The 24,094-nt window shown below is 44.0% G+C and overlaps 1 protein-coding gene across 4 annotated transcripts in view; it reads right to left on the bottom strand.

The window, feature by feature from the left end:
• The window catches only part of CFAP77 (cilia and flagella associated protein 77), a 574,339-nt gene that overhangs the window by 100,711 nt on the left and 449,534 nt on the right, over window positions 1-24,094 (bottom strand). For all 4 annotated transcript variants that reach the window (XM_029613689.1, XM_029613690.1, XM_029613691.1 and 1 more), the window contains one exon: window positions 22,815-22,920. In XM_029613689.1, the coding sequence (XP_029469549.1) occupies window positions 22,815-22,920 (106 nt within the window). The remainder of the gene's footprint in view (window positions 1-22,814; window positions 22,921-24,094) is intronic.

Genomic DNA, 24,094 nt, shown 5'->3' with positions numbered 1-24,094 from the left:
ATTACAAAGTCCAAAAGGCATAACCAAATATTCATAATGACCGTCCCTTGTATTGAAAGCGGTCTTCCATTCGTCGCCGGGACGAATTCTCACTAGATTATAGGCTCCACGCAGATCTAATTTAGTAAAAATTTTAGCCCCTTATAACCTGTCCAGGAGCTCCGGTATCAGAGGCAGTGGGTACCGATCCCTCCGGGTGATACTATTCTAGCCGCGGTAGTCGATGCAGGGGCGGAGCGACCCATCTGTTTTTGCTACAAAGAAGAAACCTGCCCCGGCCGGGGACTTAGAAGGCCGGATAAATCCTCGCTCCAGATTTTCCCGGATGTAAGTGGACATGGCTTGAGTCTCTGGAAGGGATAAGGGATAAACCCGGCCTTGCGGTGGGATGGCACCAGGCAAGAGGTTAATAGCGCAGTCAAAAGGGCGATGTTCTGGAAGAATTTCGGCTTTCTCCTTAGAGAAAACATCATGGAAGTCCCGGTATTGAGGAGGTAGCGCTAGTGATGTAGACAGCAGTGCCACCGGGGCGCGAGGTAGGTTCGTTAGACAGGTACTAAAGCAGTTGGGGCCCCAGGATGCCAACTGGAGGGAGTCCCAAGCTATGACGGGAGAATGTTTTCGAAGCCAGGGCAATCCCAGGATGATTGGATGCATGGATCTCTCTAGGACGAGGAAAGAAATCTCTTCCTGATGCAAGACGCCCGTTCGTAACACAAGGGGTGAAGTATGTGTGGCAATGGTACCTGGCAGAAGCTTGCCTTGGATAGACGAAATCCGAAGCGGAGGTTCTTGGGGTTGTATCCCAATCTGAAGTTGCTGTACCAACTCTTGGAGGATGAAACTCTCCCCGGCACCTGAGTCAATTAAAGCTTGAGTCTCGAACTCCCTGTCTGGGAGTAGCAGTGTTACTGGAACAAAGCATGGGGAGTCTGTGGCAGCGTGACCTAGGGTTAGCTCCCCCACCGTCCCTAGGTCCGGGCGTTTCCCGGACGTTCACTGCATCGAGCAAGGAAGTGACCTCTGCCTCCGCAATAAAGACACAGGCCCTGCGAGCGGCGTCTCTTTCTCTCTTCTTGGGAGAGCGGCCCTCGACCCACCTGCATGGGTTCGACATCTTGGGGTCTTGAGGGTGCGGGAGGCGAACTTCCCCGGTGTACAGGAGTGGGTCTAGTGGAGTCAGTCCTATGGGGTACTCTCCGCTCCCGAAAACGACGTTGAAGGCGACGGTCCACTTGTCCTGCTAATTCAATCAAGTTATTCAGATCATTTGGAAGGTCTCGAGCCGCCAATTCGTCTTGTAATCTTGAGGAAATACTTTCCAGAAAGATGCTGTGTAAACTGTCACCTCCCCAATTTAACTCTGCAGCGAGGGTCTGGAAGTCCATAGCATGATCGGCTAAGGGCCGATTGCCCTGCCGTAGTTGAAGTAGTTCAGAAGCAGCGGTGGGCTTACGAGAGGCTTCGTCAAATACTTGCCGGAAAGCAGAAATGAATTCTATTCAAACGAGGATCCTGGCGTTCCAAAAGGTTGGACGCCCAGGCCAGGGGTCTCCCATCCAGAAGAGAAATAATGAAACTGATTTTGACTCGATCCGTAGGGAACTGAAGTGGAAGAAGGTCGAACCGAATATAACACTGATGTAAGAAACCTCGGCAAAGCTTCGTGTCTCCTGAGAATCGCGTAGGTACTGGCATCTGGATGGGAGCAGAAGCGGTAGTAGACGCTCCAGCTCCGGGTACATTGGTCCCAGCGACCGAAGCTCCACCAACTCGGTCGGCTAAAGCTTGTACTGTGGCTGTTAAGGTGTCAAGGCATGCTTGCTGCAGTCTTTGGGCAATACCGGGAATGGCCTTCAGACCCGCAAGGTCCGCCGGGTCCATGGCCTTGCAAACTGTTATGTTCGTGGACCCTTGAGCTGGTTGGAACCGAAGATGGAGTGCTGTAGAGGTCCACAGCAAATGTCCCAACCAGGAGGCGGTTCGGAAGCTCAGTGCTGGCTGACGCTCTGATCTGCGGAGAAGTCCTTGCGACCAGGACTTAGACCCTTACTGGATGAATGGATTGTGTTGGACCGGAAAGGAAGAAGACTCTTCGCCCTGGAGACCGGTACTCCTCCGGGAGGGGCCCTTAGGAGTCTAGCCGCTGGGACTTAGGAGATTCACCCTGGAAGCCGAAGTCCCCCCAGGAGGAGCCCGTAGGGACACGGCCGCTGGGACTTAGGCGACTTCCTGTCGATACGGGTGGTCCGGATGCAGGCGCCTCCTGCAGGTCGTGGTTCCGGACGGCTGGCGCCTCCAGCAGGTCGTAGGAAATCCAAAGTCAGTCCAGGAATCGAAGTCCAAAGATGCTTCGCAGCCAGTCCAGGGGTCGATATCCAGAGAGCGATCCGCAGCCAGTCCAGGGTCGGAGCCAGAGAGTGATCCAAAAGCCAGTCCAGGGTCAGAGCCAGAGAGCGATCCAAAAGCCGGTCCAGGAATCACAGCCAGAGAGCAATCCAAGTCAATCCAGAGGTCAAAGCCAAAAGAATCCTCAGCAAAGGGAAGGCAGAAGCAGGACGAAGCAATCAAGACCACAGCAGGCACACAACGACTCCAGGAACCTTGTTGCAAGGCACTAGAGAGCTGTAGGAGCAGGGTAGAAATACCCTGAGCGTCTGACGTCATCACAGGCTTTTTCCCGCGCTGGCCCCTTTAAGACTCAGCCCTCTTCGCGCGCATCTAGGGGGCGGGGCCAGCGACAGAAGTCGGCAGCGTCTCTGACGCTGTGCAGGAGCCGCGGCAGGCAGCGATTTCGGCACAGCAGTGTGTGGGGCTCTACTACCCGCCCGGAGCTGCCTCGGGGTAAGCGGGGGAACCGGGAGCCGACCCGATTTTGTAACAGGTTCCACTTGCAGAGCAGTGTACCCTGCACTCAAATACTCCAAGGCCAGCAACCTAAATAAGAGAATCATGTCCAGCATAGCCACTATACAAGTCAGACTATGCCACACGTTCCCTTGGCTGGCATCCTACATAAAAACTGTGGATGCAGTGGTTTTGTATGAAGATTTCAGATCTGGATTCAGGATTCCCTATAGAGGCCCCTCCTGCAGCACCTCTTCCCACAGTATACCATCAGCAGTGCATTTTGAAGGGGTTGTAAGCCACAAGATAAACACAAAGCTGCAACTGGGCTGGAGTGCCGGCCCATTCCCAGACCTTCTTTGGTTGAACCTGATTGTTTTCCCTGGCCATAGTCCCCAAAAAGGAGCCTTGCAAATTTAGGCTCATCCATAATCTGTCATAACTGGAGTGGGAGTCAGTTGATGATTTCCTTCTATGTAAGCTATGCTTGGTCAAGTATGCCTCCTTCAATAACATAGTGAGCCTGGTTAGGTCTTGTGGCAGGGGAGCAGTGATGGCAAAGACTGACATGGTTGCGATGGAGAAGGTACAGAGAAGGGCAACCAAAATGATAAGTTGTGATGGAGAAGGTACAGAGAAGGGCAACCAAAATGATAAAGGGGATGGAATACCTCCCCTATGAGGAAAGGCTGAAGAGGTTAGGGTTGTTCAGCTTGGAGAAGAGACGGCTGAGGGGGGATATGATAGAGGTCTTTAAGATCATGAGAGGTTTTGAACGAGTAGAAGTGAATCGGTTATTTACACTTTCGGATAATAGAAGGACTAGGGGGCATTGCATGAAGTTAGCAAGTAGCACATTTAAGACTAATCGGAGAAACTTCTTTTTCACTCAACGCACAATTAAGCTCTGGAATTTGTTGCCAGAGGATGTGGTTAGTGCAGTTAGTGTAGCTGGGTTCAAAAAAGGTTTGGATAAGTTCTTGGAGGAGAAGTCCATTAACTGCTATTAATCAAGTTTACTTATGGAAAAGCCACTGCTATTAATTGCATCAATAGCATGGGATCTTCTTGGTGTTTGGGTAATTGCCAGGTTCTTGTGGCCTGGTTTGGCCTCTGTTGGAAATAGGATGCTGGGCTTGATGGACCCTTGGCCTGACCCAGCATGGCAATTTCTTATGTTCTTATGCATCAACCTTTTGGCTGCTGTCTGTCCACTGAAACAGTTTCCATCTCCTGGGCTTCCAGTTTCAGGGGCCTTACTATGTGGACAAGTGCATCCCTATGGGCTGCTCAATCTCATGTGCACACTTCAAGACTTTTAGTACCTTTGTTCACTGAGTGACAGCACAGGTGGCAGGGAATGACAATATTGTGCATTACCTTGATGACTTCCTCTTTGTCGGCCTAACTACATCACAGACGTGCACAAAACTGATGCCCTTCTTCTGGGTGGTCATGGAGTTTGATATTCCCTGGGCATAGATAAAACGGAGGGCCTAGTCACAATTAGTACTATAAATGGACTAATAAAACCATCAGATAAGCAACAGTCACAGCCTGGGTTTACAGCAAAAGAATCTGCAAACCACTACATAACTAAGTTAGATATTTTGCTGTCTAGCATACAGAGTCAGCAGAAGTGGAATACCAATGTGGTAACGAATACCTATGATATTAAGTGGGATACATTTGAGCCTGTATCGGGAAAAGAAATGGAGGCCATTGTGAATGAGTTTAAGAACTCATATTGTACTTTGGATCCGTGCCCTTCATGTTTTTTTTTCTTTATTATAAAATGAGTTCATTGGATATCAGATGGATCTGATAAACCTCAAGTCTGCCCGGTTCTAAAGAAGGGGAATTATGAATCAGATCAATGTGGTGATTACAGGCCTATTTCTAATCTAATTTCATTTGGGAAGGTTTTAGAAAGAGTAGTTTTTAAGCAATTGAAGGACTTTCTGGATACAAATAGTGTCCTTTATGAGAACCAATGTGGGTTTAGGCAGTATCAAAGTACTAAAACAGCTTTGGTTGCAGTTAATGACTATATATTGCAGAAAATTGATTCTGGGGAGAGTGTACTTGCAATTTATTTATATATTTCTTCAGCTTTTGATTCCATTAATCATTTGAAGTTAATGGATTGCTTGAAGGAGTTGGGTCTTGGGAGTAAGGTATATTTGTGGTTTCAGTCTTTTTTAGAGTCCAGACAACAAGTGAGGATTAGTTCTAATACATCAGAGTGGTTTGCATCCTCGGTGGGAGTACCCCAGGGGTCCATACTGTTACCCACTCTGTTTAATATTTATCTGCTTTCTTTATGTTCTTTGTTGAGCTCTTTTAACATCTTCTTTAGATGTTATGCGGATGATGTTCAATTGTATTTTTCCAGTTACATTTACATTTATATTGAGGGGAGGGTGTACTTCTTTTCCCCCAGATTATCCAATGTTTGATGGCAGTTGGGGACTGAATGAGTTCCAATGGCTTGATTTTGAATATTATTTATTTATTTGGCACTTTTATATACCGATATTCATGTAACAAGTTACAAATCACCTCGGTTTACATTCTAACAATAACCGTTGCAAAAGGATGCATTACATTTACATTGAATTTTGCAAAGTCTAAAGCCCTGTGGATCTCTAGAAGGTCCATATAAAAAAATCTGCCGACTATTGTAGTTAATGGGGCAGTAATCCCCTTTGTGGATCAGGCAAAGAATCTAGGGGTCATTTTTTATATTAATTTGGATTTTAAGGACCAATTCTGAACTATTCTTTCATCAGGATATTTTGAGCTTAGGCTTTTGCATCATCTAAGGCCTATTCTGGATAGGGCAGATTTTAGAACTGTAGTTCAAGCTTTTATTTTGTCGATGGTGGATTATTGTAATTCATTATATGTGGTTTATCTCAAAATCGTTTGCGTGTTTTACAGCTGTTTGAAAACTCAGTCACAAAAAGCCCACTACAGGAGCACATCACTACCCAACTGCGACAGCTTCATTGATTGCCTATTTTATCTCGGGTGAAATTTAAAGTGTTGATTATGGTTTTTAAAGCTTTGAAAAGTAAATAGTTTCCTTACTCTGCAAAAATTTTAAGCCTTACCTGTTATGATCCGATTGTGAACCCTTGGACCAACGGGAGGATGAATCACCTTAGGAGATGGCTCCCTAAGTTTCCTCCGTCAGGTGGTGAGGCGGAGCAGAAGACGGGGCTGGCTGGCCCCTCGGTGTTGAAGGCTGAGACAGTGGTTGCGAGGATGAAGAGGCGTGGCGTCGGAGCAGAGCCAACTGGATCTTCACCACTGGAAGCCCGCGGTCCCCCCAGGAGGAGCCCGTAGGGACCCGGGCCGCTGGGACTTAGGTGGACCTTTGAGAGGTCGAGAAGGCGTGAGGTCGGTGCAAGGGCCAACTGGATCTTTTCTGCTGGAAGCCCGCGGTCCCCCCAGGAGGAGCCAGTAGGGACCCGGGCCGCTGAGACTTAGGTGGGCCCTTGAAGACGGGTGGTCCAGAAGAAGTCCGAGGTCGAGTACCAGGGGATCGCCGCTCGCCAGTCCGAGGTCACACACCGAAGAATCACCCCTAGCCAGTCCGAAGTCACACACCGAAGAATCACCGAGAAGAAGCAGGAACCAGGAATCAGGAACTTGAGGAACCAGAGGACTCACCGAAGCAAGCAGACTCGAACAACGAAGTTGCCAAGTTGAGGAATGACTGTGGGCAGTCTCCTTATATACTTCCCTGTGCCTGGCCCATCAGGCACAGGTGAAGTCAATTAGGGGGACGAGGCCCCTTTAAATTCTGTAAGGAGGCGCGGCCTCGTGCCTAAGAGAATGGTGGCCATCTTGGATTCCCGGCCACGGAGGAAAGCGGCCCGACGCCATGAGGGAGGAGCAGAGACGCCTCTCAACCCGGCAGTCACCACAGAGGTCCGCACCGGTGTGCAGGGGCGACTGGGGCTTGACTCCCGCGGCCTCCCCGATGCTGCCGCGGCGGCCCTATCATGACAGGTCAGGTAGGGGAGCGTGGCCGCAGCTGTCCGCGGCCACGGAACACAACATTACCAATCCTCCCGATCCTTACAGTCTGCTAGACAACAGCTTTGAGTGATCCCTTCTATTGGGGAAGCCTGATTGCAGGCAACACAGAATCAAGATTTGTCATTAATCGGTGCTAAATTGCAGAATGATTTGCCTTTAGAGTTGCAGGAGTTGTCTGATTTTTAAATTTTTAGGAAACATCTTAAAGGCTTTTTGTTTAAAGAAGCATAGTTGAAAATTGGTTATAAATGGAAATAGTCTTGATATTTGCTTGTGATTTTATTGTTATATGTTAAATTGTGATCCGCTTAGCTTGATTGTTTTCATTATAAGTGGACAATAAATGTTTTTAAATAAATATATTTTTGGTCATAGGAATAGACTCTGTGGAAATGGTGTCTCATTGCCCAGCACTAAGCTGATGGAGTTGTGAACTTGGTGTTGACAATGGGTGCAGCTAAAAAGGTGACCTTGGGCTGATGCAATCCATTATTGGCCATTTGAGCTTTGCAGAGTGACCCATAGGCAGAGCATTTATGCGCAGAATGGCAGTTTCTATACTGCCACCACCATTACATCAGAATCACACAATGCATTTGGGAGGATCTGTGTTCGGGGGTCCTTTTTAAAGGAGTGACAATGGCAATTCATTATAGAGGTGGCACTGATGTCCAGCAGAAATTTGAAGCTATTCTTGGATGCCTCTAGAGACAGGGGGAGGGTGCTGACATCTCTTGCCAGGGGCAAGGTGTGTGGTGTCCTGACCTGCAAAGTCCTTCAATTGCTGCATGGAGGCAAAGGTGTCAAAAACATCACCTTCTTGGAATTATTCCCAGTCGTAGTGACCTTAGCAATCTGGTGTCTGAGATTGGCCAACAAGAAGGTGGTTTTCTGGTACAACATCCTGGGTGTGGTGGAAGTGATCAACAAGCTGTCACTTAAGTGCAGACTGATCACTGTATTGTTTAGGAGAAAGAAATAGTATAGCTGACATTCTGTCTCATTTCAAGTGGTTTCTTTTCAGGTAGCTGTCTCCAGGAGCAGACAAGGAGCGCACACCAGTACCAGAGGACCTCTGGGATGATGCAACATGGAACCTACTGAGCACAGCAGTTTCCCCAGTGACATGGAAGACATACAAATGAGGCTTCAATGTCATATGTTGTTTTCTAAGGGATGGGACCCAGTGCCGGAGGGAGCACTGGTTGTCTACATCATGCAGGCTAGGAAGGGTGGGTTGGTCAAAGGAACAGTCGCTGTATAGGTAGCTGGCCTGGCAATTTTTGCAAAGATCTTCGGATGGGGGAACCATATAAGAGTTTCATCATCAAGAAATTATTCAAAGGATGGGCGAGAAAAAAACTCAGATAGGTTGCTAGGTGCCTAGTCATGCATAAAATATTGAGCCAGCTTTGAGAGGAGGTGCTACTAAAATGCCTGTCTGCATTTGAAGTGACTCTCTTCTCCCTGGCCTTCTCCTTAATATTTTTTTTTTGAGCCTTGCACATCAGCAAATTGGTGGTTGTCAAACAGCAAGGGTGGTTGCACCAGTTTGCTGGCAGGCAATGTGATATTGCTGGACAACAGGGTGCAGCTCAAGATGCTTAAATCCAACATCAACTAGGGTAGCATAGGGGCAAGTTGGTGCAAAGGGTGACCTCTGCTACTATATGCCTGGTCAGCAAGCTGAGGGCATAAAGGGCTTGCTGGCCTAAAGGGTGGGATCCACTTGTTGATCCATGCAGTTGGTTACCCCCTTACCAAGTTCCAGTTCATTGCAGTTTTCTGAAAGCTTCTGGTAAAACTGGTATTAGACCTGAGCTCCTTTGGGACATACTCTTTCCAGACAGGGGCAGCACTGGAAGTGACTTGCTAGGGTCTACAGACGGCAGTCATACACAGGATTGGAAGGTGGTTGTCTTTGGCATATGCTACTTGCATGAATGATGAGAGGGTGTACCAATGCCATCTCATGTTAACATCTATGCATTGTTTGTGCTCTCTAAGTGCCGTTCCAACACATAAAGTTTGGATGGTTGGACACTTCATCATGGCCTGGCTGAAAAGACAGCTTGAAGCCGGATGCATTAGGAAAACCTTGGGTTTACATCCAAAGGGTGTCCATGTGGTTTGGAATGGGTGCTATAGCATGGGATGGTTCAAATTACTGTCAGAGCAGTTGGAACAGAGGGCCTGGCTGGCAGTGGTTATCATTTACTTGGAAGGCAATGATTTTGGCAGGATGCCTACCTTAACGCGGATAAGAAGCATTAAAAGAGACCAGGTGTGCCTATTTGCGACTTACTGAACATTATACCACGACCAAAGTGGAGCACATGGAAACTTGTGGACAGAGCATGGAAGAAGGTCAACAAGTAAGTCATGAACTAATGACTCTGGACACTGCAGTGCTAGTTCACTTGGATGGGATGTATTTGTTGAACACTGGGAATGACATCTATAATATGAGATTTCAAGATACAATTGAAGGGGTTTTGAGATTCAAATAAACAGAGTCACAGCACAAGGTGAGGGTCTGGAGCAACTGAGGGTTTTCTCACTGGCCTCAGACTGTGTTGGGTACCCAAACCAGTGAGTGCACAGAAAGAAGTAGAGTAGCAAGGAGCGAGTTGAACAATACACAGCTGGTGGGGCTGGGGGTATAGCTGTCACCTGGCCTAATGGGCTGGAGGGCAATGAAGGTGAGGTGTGGGTTGGTCCAGTATAACTTCACCAACTACTATCTCAGTCTGGCTGTTCTCAGATAGAGGGATGAGGGCACCGTGGAGATGAGAGGGCTCCACGAGTGAAGGATTAGAAACAGACTTGGGTCCATACTGTCACATGTGTAAATATGTAATAAAGTTGTGACTCTGTTATACCAATAAACAAAGTGTGCTGTGGTGTTTTGTTGGGAGTTGTGTGGGTGAAGGGAGGAGTGGAAAGGAAGAGCTCACAGCTGTCTAACGTACTAAGTAATAAATACATAAGAACATAAGAACATGCCATACTGGGTCAGACCAAAGGTCCATCAAGCCCAGCATACTGTTTCCAACAGTGGCCAATCCAGGCCATAAGAATCTGGCAATTACCCAAAAACTAAGTCTATTCCATGTTACCGTTGTTAGTAATAGCAGTGGCTATTTTCTAAGTCAACTTAATTAATAGCAGGCAATGGACTTCTCCTCCAAGAATTATCCAATCCTTTTTTAAACACAGCTATACTAACTGCACTAACCACATCCTCTGGCAACAAATTCCAGAGTTTAATTGTGCATTGAGTAAAAAAGAACTTTCTCCGATTAGTTTTAAATGTGCCACATGCTAACTTCATGGAATGCCCCCTAGTCTTTCTATTATCCAAAAGAGTAAATAACCGATTCACATCTACCCGTTCTAGACCTCTCATGATTTTAAACACCTCTATCATATCCCCCCTCAGCCGTCTCTTCTCCAAGCTGAAAAGTCCTAACCTCTTTAGTCTTTCCTCATAGGGGAGCTCTTCCATTCCCCTTATCATTTTGGTAGCCCTTCTCTGTACCTTCTCCATCGCAATTATATCTTTTTTGAGATGCGGCAACCAGAATTGTACACAGTATTCAAGGTGCGGTCTCACCATGGAGCGATACAGAGGCATTATGACATTTTCCGTTTTATTCACCATTCCCTTTCTAATAATTCCCAACATTCTGTTTGCTTTTTTGACTGCCACAGCACACTGAACCGATGATTTCAATGTGTTATCTACTATGACGCTCTGCTTTGTGATACAAGCACTATAATCACACTGCAATGACACTATAGGACTCAGAGGCAGCTGTGCTTTCAAAGTTCCTCAATACTTTGAGGTCTTGTGGATAAAGCAAAGTTGCTTACTTGTAACAAATGTTCTACATGGACAGCAGAACAAATCAGCTACATAAATGAGTAACATCATCCAGTGGCACAGATGTGGAAAAAAACTCTCTAGTCTCCGAAAGAGAAGCATGGGAGTTTCCATGCTGCTGTTGCTGTACAAGCCACTTCAATCATTCTATAGCTATACTTCAACTTCCAGTAGGTGGGTGGGATTATGTGGCTGATTTGTTTTGCCATCAATGGAGAACACCTGTTACAGGATAAACAACTTCATTTTCTTCGTGGACAAGCAGAAACAAACAGTCACACAAGTGGGGATGCCCAAGGGGTGCATAAAAAACTTGAGAATAATTAAATTTGATGTGCAACCTATCAGGAGAAAAGGAGGGAAGTTGAAGTTGTTGAAACAAATTTTATAGAATCAATTGTCCAAAGTTAACATCATTGTGGGAATCCTGGTCTAAACAGTAGTGTTTAGTAAAAGTGTGAATGAAATATTATGTAGCAACTTTACAAATGAGTAGAAGATTGCCATATCTAGGCTTCAGAAATTGCATTAGCTCTTACTTAGTGTGCACGCCCCTTTCTTGGCAGAGGAATTATTACTTTTGAGAAGCAATAAGAAATACTTGAGATAACTATGATGAGAGCAACTGCTTTTTAACTGGATGTCCTTGCTTGAATATGTCATAGGAGATAAATAACTGGAAAGACTTTCTGAATGGCTTCTTTCTTTTCAGATAGATTAGCAAAGCTCTTCTACAATACAATGTATGAAGTGACTGTTCTGCCAAGGATGAATGAAGCTTTGGGAAAATCGGAAGGATAAAAGACTGGTTCAAATAGAATTGAGAGACCACCTTAGGTAAAAATTTATGGTGCATTTATGGTGCATTCTCTAAGTCTATTGGGAAAAATCTAAGTGTACGGAGAATACACCACCAAGGCTTGCAGTTCACTTATTCTACATGCTAATGCTATTGCTACAAGGAATAGAAATATGCAAATAAGTCATTTCAAATTCATAGTTACGAAGGGTGTAATCAATTGAGAAAGAACTAAATTAAGATTCCATTGAGAAGAAACTATGGCATGATGAGAAATAGGCCTTCGGAATGATGATGATAAGCTACAATTGCAATGCCATGAATTCTAACCGAATTTGACTTTAAACCTGAGTTGGACAGGTGTAGGAGGTATTGTAGTATAGTTGCCATTGTACATGTAAAGGATCCTCATTGTTAGAGAAGAATACCAAAAAAAGAACCGTTTCCAGTTGAAATTGTAAATACTGTTGTTATGCTTGGCGGTCCATGGGCTAACATCATGGACCGCCACTCTCCCCTTTATCCTGGTTGAGTGCAGCTATTCAACACACACGGCAAGAATGCTGCTAGTATTTGCGGCAGAGATGCAGTTGATGATTCCAGATGTGGCATGACCTCCTTAGGTGCGCGCGCCCCTTGCCTAAATTTAAAGGAACTGTGGTCGGAAAAGTCCTGTGGACCCTCCTGATGAGGTCAAAGGTCTTGGCCTTAAAGGGCCCTTGCTCCCTGCAATCTGCACCTTGGCAATAGGTCAACTACCTTTGGTAGAACTAGTTGCCACAGAGTGTTCCTGGTCTTCGTGCTTGTGTTCCTAGTCATTATCTTGGCAGTCCCTGGTCTTCCTTATGAGTTCTTTTTCTTTTTCCTAGGGTCAGTCTTCAGTTCTTCAGTGTCTTCTGCTTGCCTGTGATGTTCCTCACCTCCCTACCTGCCTATCCATACTGTCTTCCCTCGGACGGATCTCTGGTTTTGACTTTGGCTTGTTTGACACTTGACTACGATTGAACTTCGCCTGCCACTGAACACTGCTTGATTCTCAGCTATGATTGAACTCTGCCTGCTACTGTCCACTGCCTGACTCTGGACTGCACCAAAATGCTGCCTCCCTTGACCACTGCTTATTTCTAACTATGCCTGTACCTAGCCTGCCCTGAACCCTGGCCTGTGACTCGCCTTTCTCCATGGACTTCAACCCCTGTCAACAGAGGCCCGCACCTAAGTACTGCCGGCCCCGGCACCCAAGGGCTCAACCTAAGGGGAACAAGATGAAGCTCCAGTTGGGTCTCTGCCACAGTCAGCTCCACCAGCCGACGATGGAGACCTGCTATGCTTCTCCCTGAAAATTGAGCCAACTCCAACTCGGTCCAAGGGTCCACACCCGCAACAATTCTCTGGTGGCAAGTTTAACCTCTGAAGGAAAAGGCATAGCCATTACTAATTTGCTTTCAATATCCAGGCTGTGAGAGCTAGTGACTAAAGATTGGGATGGAGAAAAGAGCTTTCGAATTGAGTCAAGAGATTTGGAAAACTAGGAAGTTGAACCCGTAGAGCCACTGCTAGTCTCTGAAGCTATGGAAAACAAATTTGTCAAAGTCAGAAATGGAATATGAGAATAATTTTTCTAGTGTTCTTTCATATCTTCAGTAAAGTTTTGGAGATAAGAGGAATTGTCAGAAAAGCATACATCAGATCCTTGTTCTACTGAATGAAAAATGCTTCCAATGCCACTGCATCTGTCGCTGGTCTCATGGAATCATGGAATAATAAAGGGGTAGTTTGTGATTCTAAGGTGAAGCAAATAGGTTTATCAGAGGTGTTCCCCAGAGTTAAAAAGCTCTGAACAGAGAGATGAAGTGACCATTCATGAAAGTGAAGCAACAGCTGAGATTGTCCTTTCCCAGAAGATACACTGCAGAAAGACAGATGTTTCTTGGAATTGCCCAGTTCCATATCTTGAGTGTTTCTTTGCATAAACTCATTGAACCTGTACCTTTTTGTTTGTGCAAAACATTGCCATCTGATTGTATGTTTGAAACTGAACTATGGAATGATTTATCCAGAACCTAAATACTAGGAAAGCTTTGAAAATGCACTCTCTACCTAACTTGTTGTTGTTTGAAGTTAGGTAGAGAGTGCATTGTACAAATCAACTCCTCCTGTACCTTTCATCAATTGAAATGACAGAAAATCTCAGTGATGTGTATTTTGCTGTTCGTACCTCCTACTGTGTATGTAAAACCAAAACCATCCGTCCCCCCAAACCTACCCCCCCCCCCAAAGCCCACTCCGAGTTAAAAGTACCCCCTCTTACAGTGGTATAAATAGTAGAGTGGACCAAAAAAAGGAGTCTTTTAATACTGCCAAATTTTAAATGTAATCCTGTCTTGCATCAATAACCTGTTAATTGATACCGCATCAGCAAGCCAGACAGTGTGCCCTGCAATGCACAGGCCACCCGGACAGCTCAACCATGTGCGGATCAGTCAGAAATAATTTTTTTGTCTTTTTGAATTGCAATTAAAACATTGTTGAAAAACAAGTAATGTGTTCCAAGATCGGTGATTGTGTTAGATTATTTGTGATCTAAGCCCAAAAGTGGCCGTTGTTTCACACCCAGCTTCATCAAGAGCACTATGATCATGATGTAAATTCCAATTGAAACAAACAGACCAGCATTGCTAGTGACTTCTTATTTCATTTAAACAAACTAAAAATGACATAAAAACAAGTCAGGTTTGTTGGAATAACATAGTTATTCTAAAAGTTAATACTTATCTTGTAGCAGACATTATACCATTCATGGAAGATGAATTAGTCTCACAGCGATTTCACAATGAGGAACGTCAGGAACAACCATCTTGTTATATAAACGCTCGGCTTTTAAATCATGTAATAACGTATACTTGTGTAACCAATAAGGACAAACATCTTGGGGATGCGTCACATTAACAACTATGGATCATCTCTTACCAAAAGATCTCTTCATGTCCTATCAGCAGATGATGTTATCTCAAACCCAGCTAAATCTTCATAATTTTACTGAGTGTTTTTCCTTATTGGTTATGCAAGTATACGTCATTACATGATTTGAAAGCTGAGCATCTATAAAACAAGATGGTTGTTTCCGATGTTACTTATTGTGAAATCGCTGTGAGACTATATAGGCCTCCTATAAGAGTATTGTTGGTATTTCTTCTCTGATGGGTGTCCTCCAGCTGCTGCTGTTAATGATTGTAATGAAGGAAAATGCCCTTTGATGACACTTACTGTTTCTCTTATTTTTTTTTTGACAAATAAGTTGTCTCCTGAACACAAAGCATCAGCTATTCTGTCATGAATATCCTCCCAAAGCTCTGATCCCTTTAACCATGCAAATCTTCTAGTGGCAATGGCTGCAGCTGAAGATCTGGAGGAGATGTTATAGGCATCAAACAGATCTTGCCATATGTTTGGAACATTCTGATTCATTTGCTTCATTTGGAAAAGGCGTCAACTTATCCATATCTTTTGGCTGAAACCAATTTGTAGCTTCCCTTTTCTTTTGCAAAGTATTATATAAATACTGCAGCACTTGAGGCTGATAGGCCGCTACTCTGGACTGGAACATAGCTATTTGGAATTGTTTCTTTCTTAAATTATGTAAGGGAGGCAGTCCTCCGGCTGCTCCGTGAGCTCTTTCAGACTGGTCGGAGGTGGATAGGTCCCAGGTGCTGGAAAGAGAATGTCTAGCCTGTGAGCAGACATCTGTCAGTGAGACAACAGGTGATGAGCCACAATCCAGACTAGAGGTAGGCTAAGTCCAAAAAGCAGGCATAAGAAATTAGAACATAAGAAATTGCCATGCTGGGTCAGACCAAGGGTCCATCAAGCCCAACATCCTGTTTCCAACAGAGGCCAAACCAGGCCACAAGAACCTGGCAATTACCCAAACTCTAAGAAGATCCCATGCTACTGTTGCTAGTAATAGCAGTGGCTATTTTCTAAGTCAGCTTAATTAATAGCAGGTAATGCACTTCTCCTCCAAGAACTTATCCAATCCTTTTTTAAACCCAGCTATACTAACTGCACTAACCACATAAGAACATAAGAAAGTGCCATGCTGGGTCAGACCAAGGGTCCATCAAGCCCAGCATCCTGTTTCCAACAGAGGCCAAAACCAGGCCACAAGAACATGGCAATTACCCAAACACTAAGAAGAACCCATGCTACTGATGTAATTAATAGCAGTGGCTATTCCCTAAGTATAATTGATTAATAGCCATTAATGGACTTCTCCTCCAAGAACTTATCCAAACCTTTTTTGAACCCAGCTACACTAAACTGCACTAACCACATCCTCTGGCAACAAATTCCAGAGCTTTATTGTGCGTTGAGTGAAAAAGAATTTTCTCCGATTAGTCTTAAATGTGCTACGTGCTAACATCATGGAATGCCCCCTAGTCCTTCTATTATTCGAAAGTGTAAATAACCGAGTCACATCTACTCGTTCAAGAGCTCTCATGATCTTAAAGACCTCAATCATATCCCCCCTCAGCCGTCTCTTCTCCAAGCTGAACAGCCCTAACCTCTTCAGCCTTTAATCCTCTCGCAACAAATTCCAGAGTTTAACTGTGCATTGAGTGAAAAAGAACTTTCTCCGATTAGTTTTAAATGTGCCACATGCTAATTTCATGGAGTGCACCCTAGTCCTTCTATTATCCGAAAGAGTAAATAACTGATTCACATTTACCCATTCTAGACCTCTCATGATTTTAAACACCTCTAACATATCCCCCATCAGCCATCTCTTCTCCAAGCTGAACAGCCCTAACCTCTTCAGCCTTTCCTCATAGGGAAGCTATTCCATCCCCTTTTTCATTTTGGTTGCCCTTCTCTGTACCTTCTCCATCACAACTATGTCTTTTTTGAGATGCGGCAACCAGAATTGTACACAATATTCAAGGTGCAGTCTCACCACTGAGCGATACAGAGGCATTATGACATTTTCTGTCACAATGTCTCAGTGCTCCCACATTCCAGTGGGAGCACTGAGTGGAGAGGATCACCTTGCTGGTGGCTGAAAGGAATCAGTAGGTTTTTGCTTGGGACATTGTCTTTTTCAAACATATTGGGGCAAAGTTAACTACTTGGGAATATTATTTAGTGTGTTTGTGTGTATGTGCTTTTAATAGTAAGGCAGTGAATAAACAAGTTAGACTGTTTGTATTTTTAAATGGTCAGTCAGTAAGGCAGATAGTAAGCAGTAGTTAGTGTGTTTATTTTTAAAAGTCTGTAAGGCAACTAGTAAGCTTGTATTTAAAAAAATAAAATAAAATTAGCCAGAAGCTAGAAATAAGCTAGGAGCAGTTTATACCTAAGTAGAAAGGTTGAAAAGTTCAGTTCAGTTACTCACCTTGGAAAGGTGAGGTAGTGTGATTTGGTTTGATTAGGTACCAACATTTGATAATCAAGAGAGCAGTGAGTCACTCTGGCTGACTAACTGAAGTTAGACTGTTTGTATTTCCCAACCCTCCCACCCCTTGCCCACACACCCCTAGCTCATCCTTTAATTTACAGGCAGGTGCCACTTTCACAAAAAAAAAAAAACCAAACCCAACAAAAACTTTATTGAGAGTTTGATCAGTCCCTTGTAGGCCACTACCAGACATATAGTGAATTCACTAATACATTTAAAGGACGTTAATTAGACACATTCCTGCTCCCATAGAAACTTAAAACTTAACTAGGAACTGAACAAAAAATTGAGATGAAGGCAGCAGCCCAGCAGCAAGAGGGGGCTTCCCAGTCTTTTGCATCGAGTGTCACATGTATGATTTTTTACCCGCCGGTGAGAAGTTGTACATGTGCATGCGATGCAAAGAGCTCCTGGCTCTCAGAGAACGAGTCCGATCTCTGGAGGCTAGAGTGGCAGACCTGGAGGAGCTGAGGCAGACAGAGAGGTATATAGATGAGACCTTCAGGGACATAGTAGCCAAGTCCCAACTTCAGACTGGCAGCCCTGGTGCTGCCTTGGAGGAAGAAGCTCTCATGATTGGAGAGCATCAACTGGGTGCAGCAGGAAAGGATCCTGTAGCAAGGACCTGCTCTCCAGGTGATGCATTGTCCTTTCGCACCGAGGATATCTCCCCAAGGCCTACTGCCCAGGAGGGAAGGGTTAGGTTGGCCGTCATAGTTGGTGATTCGATTATTAGGAATGTAGATAGCTGGGTGGCTGGTGGGCGTGAGGATCGCCTGGTAACATGCCTACCTGGTGTGAAGGTGGCAGACCTCACGCGTCACCTAGATAGGATTTTAGACAGTGCTGGGGAGGAGCCGGCTGTCGTGGTATATGTGGACACCAACGACATAAGAAAATGTGGGAGGGAGGTTCTGGGAGCCAAATTTCGGTTCTTAGGTAGAAAGCTTAAATCCAGAACCTCCAGGGTAGCATTCTCTGAAATGCTCCCTGTTCCTCGCGCAGGTCACCAGAGGCAGGCAGAGCTCCGGAGTCTCAATGCGTGAATGAGATGATGGTGCAAGGAAGAGGGATTCAGTTTTGTTAGGAACTGGGGAACCTTTTGGGAAAGGGGAGTCTCTTCCGAAGGGATGGGCTCCACCTTAATCAGGGTGCAACCAGACTGCTGGCGCTAACCTTTAAAAAGGAGATACAGCAGCCTTTAAACTAGAACAAAGGGGAAAGCCGACAGTCACTCAGCAGCACATGGTTTGGAGAGAGGTATCTTCAAAGCATACTAATGATATATTAGAATTAGGGCATCCCGACAGTGAGGTTCCAATAATAAGAAAAGTAGTCCAAGTGCCTGGACTAAAAACTCACCTGAGCTAAAAAATTCTAACTTATCCCCATCAATTAAAAAGCAGAATGAAAATACAAACAAAAAACAAACTTTGAAATGTTTGTATGCTAATGCCAGAAGTCTAAGAAGTAAGATGGGAGAATTAGAATGTATAGCAGTGAATGATGACATAGACTTAATTGGCATCTCAGAGACATGGTGGAAGGAGGGCAACCAATGGGACAGTGCTAAACCGGGGTACAAATTATATCGCAATGACAAAGAGGAGCACCCAGGAGGCAGTGTGGCGCTTTATGTCCGGGATGGCATAGAGTCCAACAGGATAAACATCCTGCATAAGACTAAATGCAAAATTGAATCTTTATGGGTAGAAATCCCTTGTGTGTCGGGGAAGACTATAATGATAGGAGAATACTATCGTCCACCTGGTCAAGATGGTGAGACGGACAGGGAAATGCTAAGAGAAATTAGGGAAGCTAACCAAATTGGTAGTGTGGTAATAATGGGAGACTTCAATTACCCCAATATCGACTGGGTAAATGTAAGAACATAAGAACATAAGAACATGCCATACTGGGTCAGACCAAGGGTCCATCAAGCCCAGCATCCTGTTTCCAACAGTGGCCAATCCAGGCCATAAGAACCTGGCAAGTACCCAAAAACTAAGTCTATTCCATGTAACCATTGCTAATGTATCATCAGGACACGCTAGAGAGATAATGTTCCTGGATGGAATAAATGATAGCTTTATGGAGCAATTGGTTCAGGAACTGATGAGAGAGGGAGCAATTTTAGATCTAAATCTCAGTGGAGCACAGGATTTGGTGAGAGAGGTAACGGTGGTGGGGCCGCTTGGCAATAGTGATCATAATATGATCAAATTTGAATTAATGACTGGAAGAGGAACAGTATGCAAATCCACGGCTCTCGTGCTAAACTTTCAAAAGGGAAACTTTGATAAAATGAGAAAAATTGTTGGAAAAAAAGTGAAAGGAGCAGCTACAGAAGTAAAAAGTGTGCAAGAGGCGTGGTAATTGTTAAAAAATAGTATTCTAGAAGCACAGTCCAGATGCATTCCACACATTAAGAAAGGTGGAAAGAAGGCAAAACGATTACTGGCATGGTTAAAAGGGGAGGTGAAAGAAGCTATTTTAGCCAAAAGATCTTCATTCAAAAATTGGAAGAAGGATCCAACAGAAGAAAATAGGATAATGCATAAACGTTGGTAAGTTAAATGTAAGACATTGATAAGACAGGCTAAGAGAGAATTTGAAAAGAAGTTGGCCGTAGAGGCAAAAACTCGCAGTATAAACTTTTAAAAATATATCCGAAGCAGAAAGCCTGTGAGGGAGTCAGTTGGACCGTTAGATGATCAAGGGGTTAAAGGGGCACTTAGAGAAGATAAGGCCATTGCGGAAAGATTAAATGATTTCTTTGCTTCGGTGTTTACTGAAGAGGATGTTGGGGAGGTACCCGTACTGGAGAAGGTTTTTATGGGTAATGATTCAGATGGACTGAATCAAATCACAGTGAACCTAGAAGATGTGGTAGACCTGATTGACAAACTGAAGAGTAGTAAATCACCTGGACCGGATGGTATACACCCCAGAGTTCTGAAGGAACTAAAAAATGAAATTTCAGACATATTAATAAAAATTTGTAACCTATCATTAAAATCATCCATTGTACCTGAAGACTGGAGGATAGCAAATGCAACCCCAATATTTAAAAAGGGCTCCAGGGGCAATCCAGGAAACTACAGACCGGTTAGCCTGACTTCAGTGCCAGGAAAAATAGTGGAAAGTGTTCTAAACATCAAAATCACAGAACATATAGAATGACATGGTTTAATGGAACAAAGTCAGCATGGCTTTACCCGAGGCAAGTCTTCCCTCACAAATCTGCTTCACTTTTTTGAAGGAGTTAATAAACATGTGGATAAAGGTAAACCTGTAGATGTAGTATACTTGGATTTTCAGAAGGCGTTTGACAAAGTTCCTCATGAGAGGCTTCTAGGAAAAGTAAAAAGTCATGGGATAGGTGGCGATGTGCTTTTGTGGATTGCAAACTGGCTAAAAGACAGGAAACAGAGAGTAGGATTAAATGGACAATTTTTTCAGTGGAAGGGAGTGGGCAGTGGAGTGCCTCAGGGATCTGTATTGGGACCCTTACTTTTCAATATATTTATAAATGATCTGGAAAGAAATACGACGAATGAGATAATCAAATTTGCAGATGATAAAAAATTGTTCAGAGTAGTTAAATCACAAGCAGATTGTGATAAATTGCAGGAAGACCTTGTGAGACTGGAAAATTGGGCATCAAAATGGCAGATGAAATTTAATGTAGATCCGTGCAAGGTGATGCATATAGGGAAAAATAACCGATGCTATAGTTACACAATGTTAGGTTCCATATTAGGTGCTATAACCCAAGAAAGAGATCTAGGTGTCATAGTGGATAACACATTGAAATTGTCGGTTCAGTGTGCTGCGGCAGTCAAAAAAGCAAACAGAATGTTGGTAATTATTAGAAAGGGAATGGTAAATAAAACGGAAAATGTCATAATGCCTCTGTATCGCTCCATGGTGAGACCGCACCTTGAATACTGTGTACAATTCTGGTCACCGCATCTCAAAAAAGATATAATTGCGATGGAGAAGGTACAGAGAAGGGCTACCAAAATGATAAGGGGAATGGAACAGCTCCCCTATGAGGAAAGACTAAAGAGGTTAGGACTTTTCAGCTTGGAGAAGAGACGGCTGAGGGGAGATATGATAGAGGTGTTTAAAATCATGAGAGGTCTAGAACGGGTAAATGTGAATCGGTTATTTACTCTTTCGGATAATAGAAAGACTAGGGGGCACTCCATGAGATTTTATGCCCTGTTTCATTAAAGGAGCAATGACATTGACTTTGTTTTGTGTTGAGAGCTTTGGTGCCAATACACATGGCTTAGTTTATTAATTTGATCAATTGTCTTTCGAATATGGAGAATCAAAGTGATGTATAATAAAGAAAATCAATATAATGGCAGCAAAGATGTGATCAGCATTACTGTTGAAGACTTCCAATTTGAAGATTTTTGCACCGATGTGCTCAACTGAGTCCTCAACATGATTTTTCTTGGAGGCTAACACCGATGGTATTATGTGTTACTGCTATGGGACGGCGCTTTTTAAATGATGGTGTCAAACTTTCATGTTTCCTCTTTTTAGCAATGGAATGTGAAGAACTTAAATCTCTACTCTTCTGGTCTTTCTGGTCTTTGTGAGGAGGACCCTTCTCTATCTGCAGTAAAAAACATCTCATTCATTAGCTTCATGCTCTTACATTTAACAGTATGCAGGAACATTTTTCCACAAGGACTACACATCAAGGAATTATAAGAGGTTCCTTGACACTTGAGGCATAGGCAATGAAGGTCTTGGCTACCCATTTTTTGTGTACATTTAGCACACAACTTAAAAGGAGACTTCCCCAAACTAGTGTCAGGCTCTGAAGGCTCCTGCAGCACACTAACACAGGAATTAATTCTCAGTGCTGTTTTTATTAGAAACAACATATTTCCTGACTTGACTGCAGGTAAACTTAACTCACAGTTGGGCAAGACTAATTTCCAGGCCAGATTTCCAGTCCATGTCTTTACATAGTAAATCCTCTTGTAGTAGTACTTGGCATGACTTAAATCAAGACTTCTGGTTACAGACAAGGCAAAATACTTTTAGACATAGTAGCACAACATAACATCAAAACACATCAAGGCAAGAACTCACAGGTCTCCTTTGGGATCCCACACTTTCTTTTGGCCTCCACACTGTCTAAATGTTGGGAACACCCCCCAGGTGTCCCAGCGCTGTTTTTGGCTCCTCAGGGCAGAGCAATATAGGAGGCAAACTTTAATCTAAGGTTGACTTTCACTGAACCATTCTGTTAGTTGGGGCACAGAATGGACTGAGCAGAGCTTGGTTCAAGAATGGGAAATACACAGTTTCCCCCTGACATCTAGGTGAGTTACCAGACTTGACTGAACATTAGAAGAAAAAATATATATATATATAATTTTTTTTGTCTTTAAGAAAAAGCAACAAAATAAAATAAAATAAAAAAGAAACCATCAGAAAATTAAGCAAAAGAACCGCAAAAAATCTCAGTGATAGCAGTAGACAGAGCAGCAAACTTATTCTTGTCTATACGCTTCAGTGGACAAAAAAGACTGAGGAACTCCCAGACATGTTCAGAAAGACTTCTTGGTTTTTTTGGAGCTAAAGAGAACCTTTTTCTGCATCAGCACAGTCCAGTATGTGGTTGTTTGTTCCTACTTGTCCACAGAGAAAAGGGATAATATAAATGCAATTTATGATGATTATTAGGTAACAGGAATGCACTCCCCCATGTTCAGGCAGTTGGTTCTCCATAAAAGGCTCCATGTTACCTTTTCTCTATATCTGAGTCGTTCAGCTTCATCTCTCAGTTTCTGCTGCTTTATCCAGAGCTCTCGATATTTATGCTCCAGAAGGTCAAAGAAGGGAGTCGAAGGCCTGCAAAATAATACCAGTAGTGTCTTAGGAGAAAACAAGCAACAGCTATCAGAACTGAGACCCCTTAATTAGCAGATATGTGTAAAGTTGTGTAGTTGCCATATAAGTCCAAATGAATAGCAGAAATAAAGGTCAACAAGTTGGGAGCCGCACTAATCAATCCTGTATTGGAATTGTGGGGTATACAAATTTGTAAATAAATAAAATCCAGTCATGTAATAGTAGCATAAAAATTCACAAAATTAAAGTCTGAAATTCCCTAGTGAAAGGACTCCAGGTTCCTCAGACCTAATCATCTTTTTTCTGGTTCTGATTAGCTGAGAGTTAATTCCCAATGAAGGAAATGTATGCAATCTGTTTTATCTGATGCACCTCCCAGACCTGAGCTGAGTGTGAGATCAGACAAAACTTTCATTGCCTGTGTCCAGTTTAGAGAGATGGATCCTGAGCATCTGGATCCGATTCCTAGTCAATGTGCTTTGGCTTCTTTACTCTGCTTCACCTTGCAGGAGAATGACCAGGTGGCACTGGGACTAGCTGATAAAATTAATGCTGCACCGACCTATCATGCAGGCCGATACAGTACAGCCGCACATTTTACTTTAAGAAATTAGCGCCTACCCAAAGGCAGGCATTAATTTCTGCCAGCGCTGGGGAAGTGCACAGAAAAGCAGTAAAAACTGCTTTTCTGTGCCCCCTCCGACTTAATATCATGGCGATATTAAGTCGGAGGTCCCAAAAGTTAAAAAAAGTTAAAAATTTAAAAAAAAAATTTTAAAATCAGCCCGCGGCTCGTGGGTTGAAAACCGGACGCTCAATTTTGCCGGCGTCCAGTTTCCGAACCCGTTGCTGTCAGCGGGCTCAAGAACCGACACCGGCAAAATTGAGCGTCGGCTGTCAAACCTGCTGACAGCCGTTGCTCCTGTTCCTAGCGCCTCTTTTTACTGCGGGCCCTAATTTAAATATTTTGTTTTACTGTATCGCGCGCACAGGACACTGGCCTATGCGCGCGCCGGGAGAGCGGGTGCTCACCCGCACTCCCGCGAACTATACTGTATCGGCCTGATGGTGAGATATAAGTCAGCTTTAGTTCAGAAGCTAGAGATTCTTTTGGTAGGAGAGGAAGATCCAGCCCAGGAAGATTCCACTACAAAGACAAGAATACACCAAGATG

The sequence above is a fragment of the Rhinatrema bivittatum genome, chromosome 8 (assembly GCF_901001135.1).
Source record: "Rhinatrema bivittatum chromosome 8, aRhiBiv1.1, whole genome shotgun sequence".
Lineage (NCBI taxonomy): Eukaryota > Metazoa > Chordata > Amphibia > Gymnophiona > Rhinatrematidae > Rhinatrema > Rhinatrema bivittatum.
This window is presented reverse-complemented; position numbering and strand designations above follow the sequence as displayed.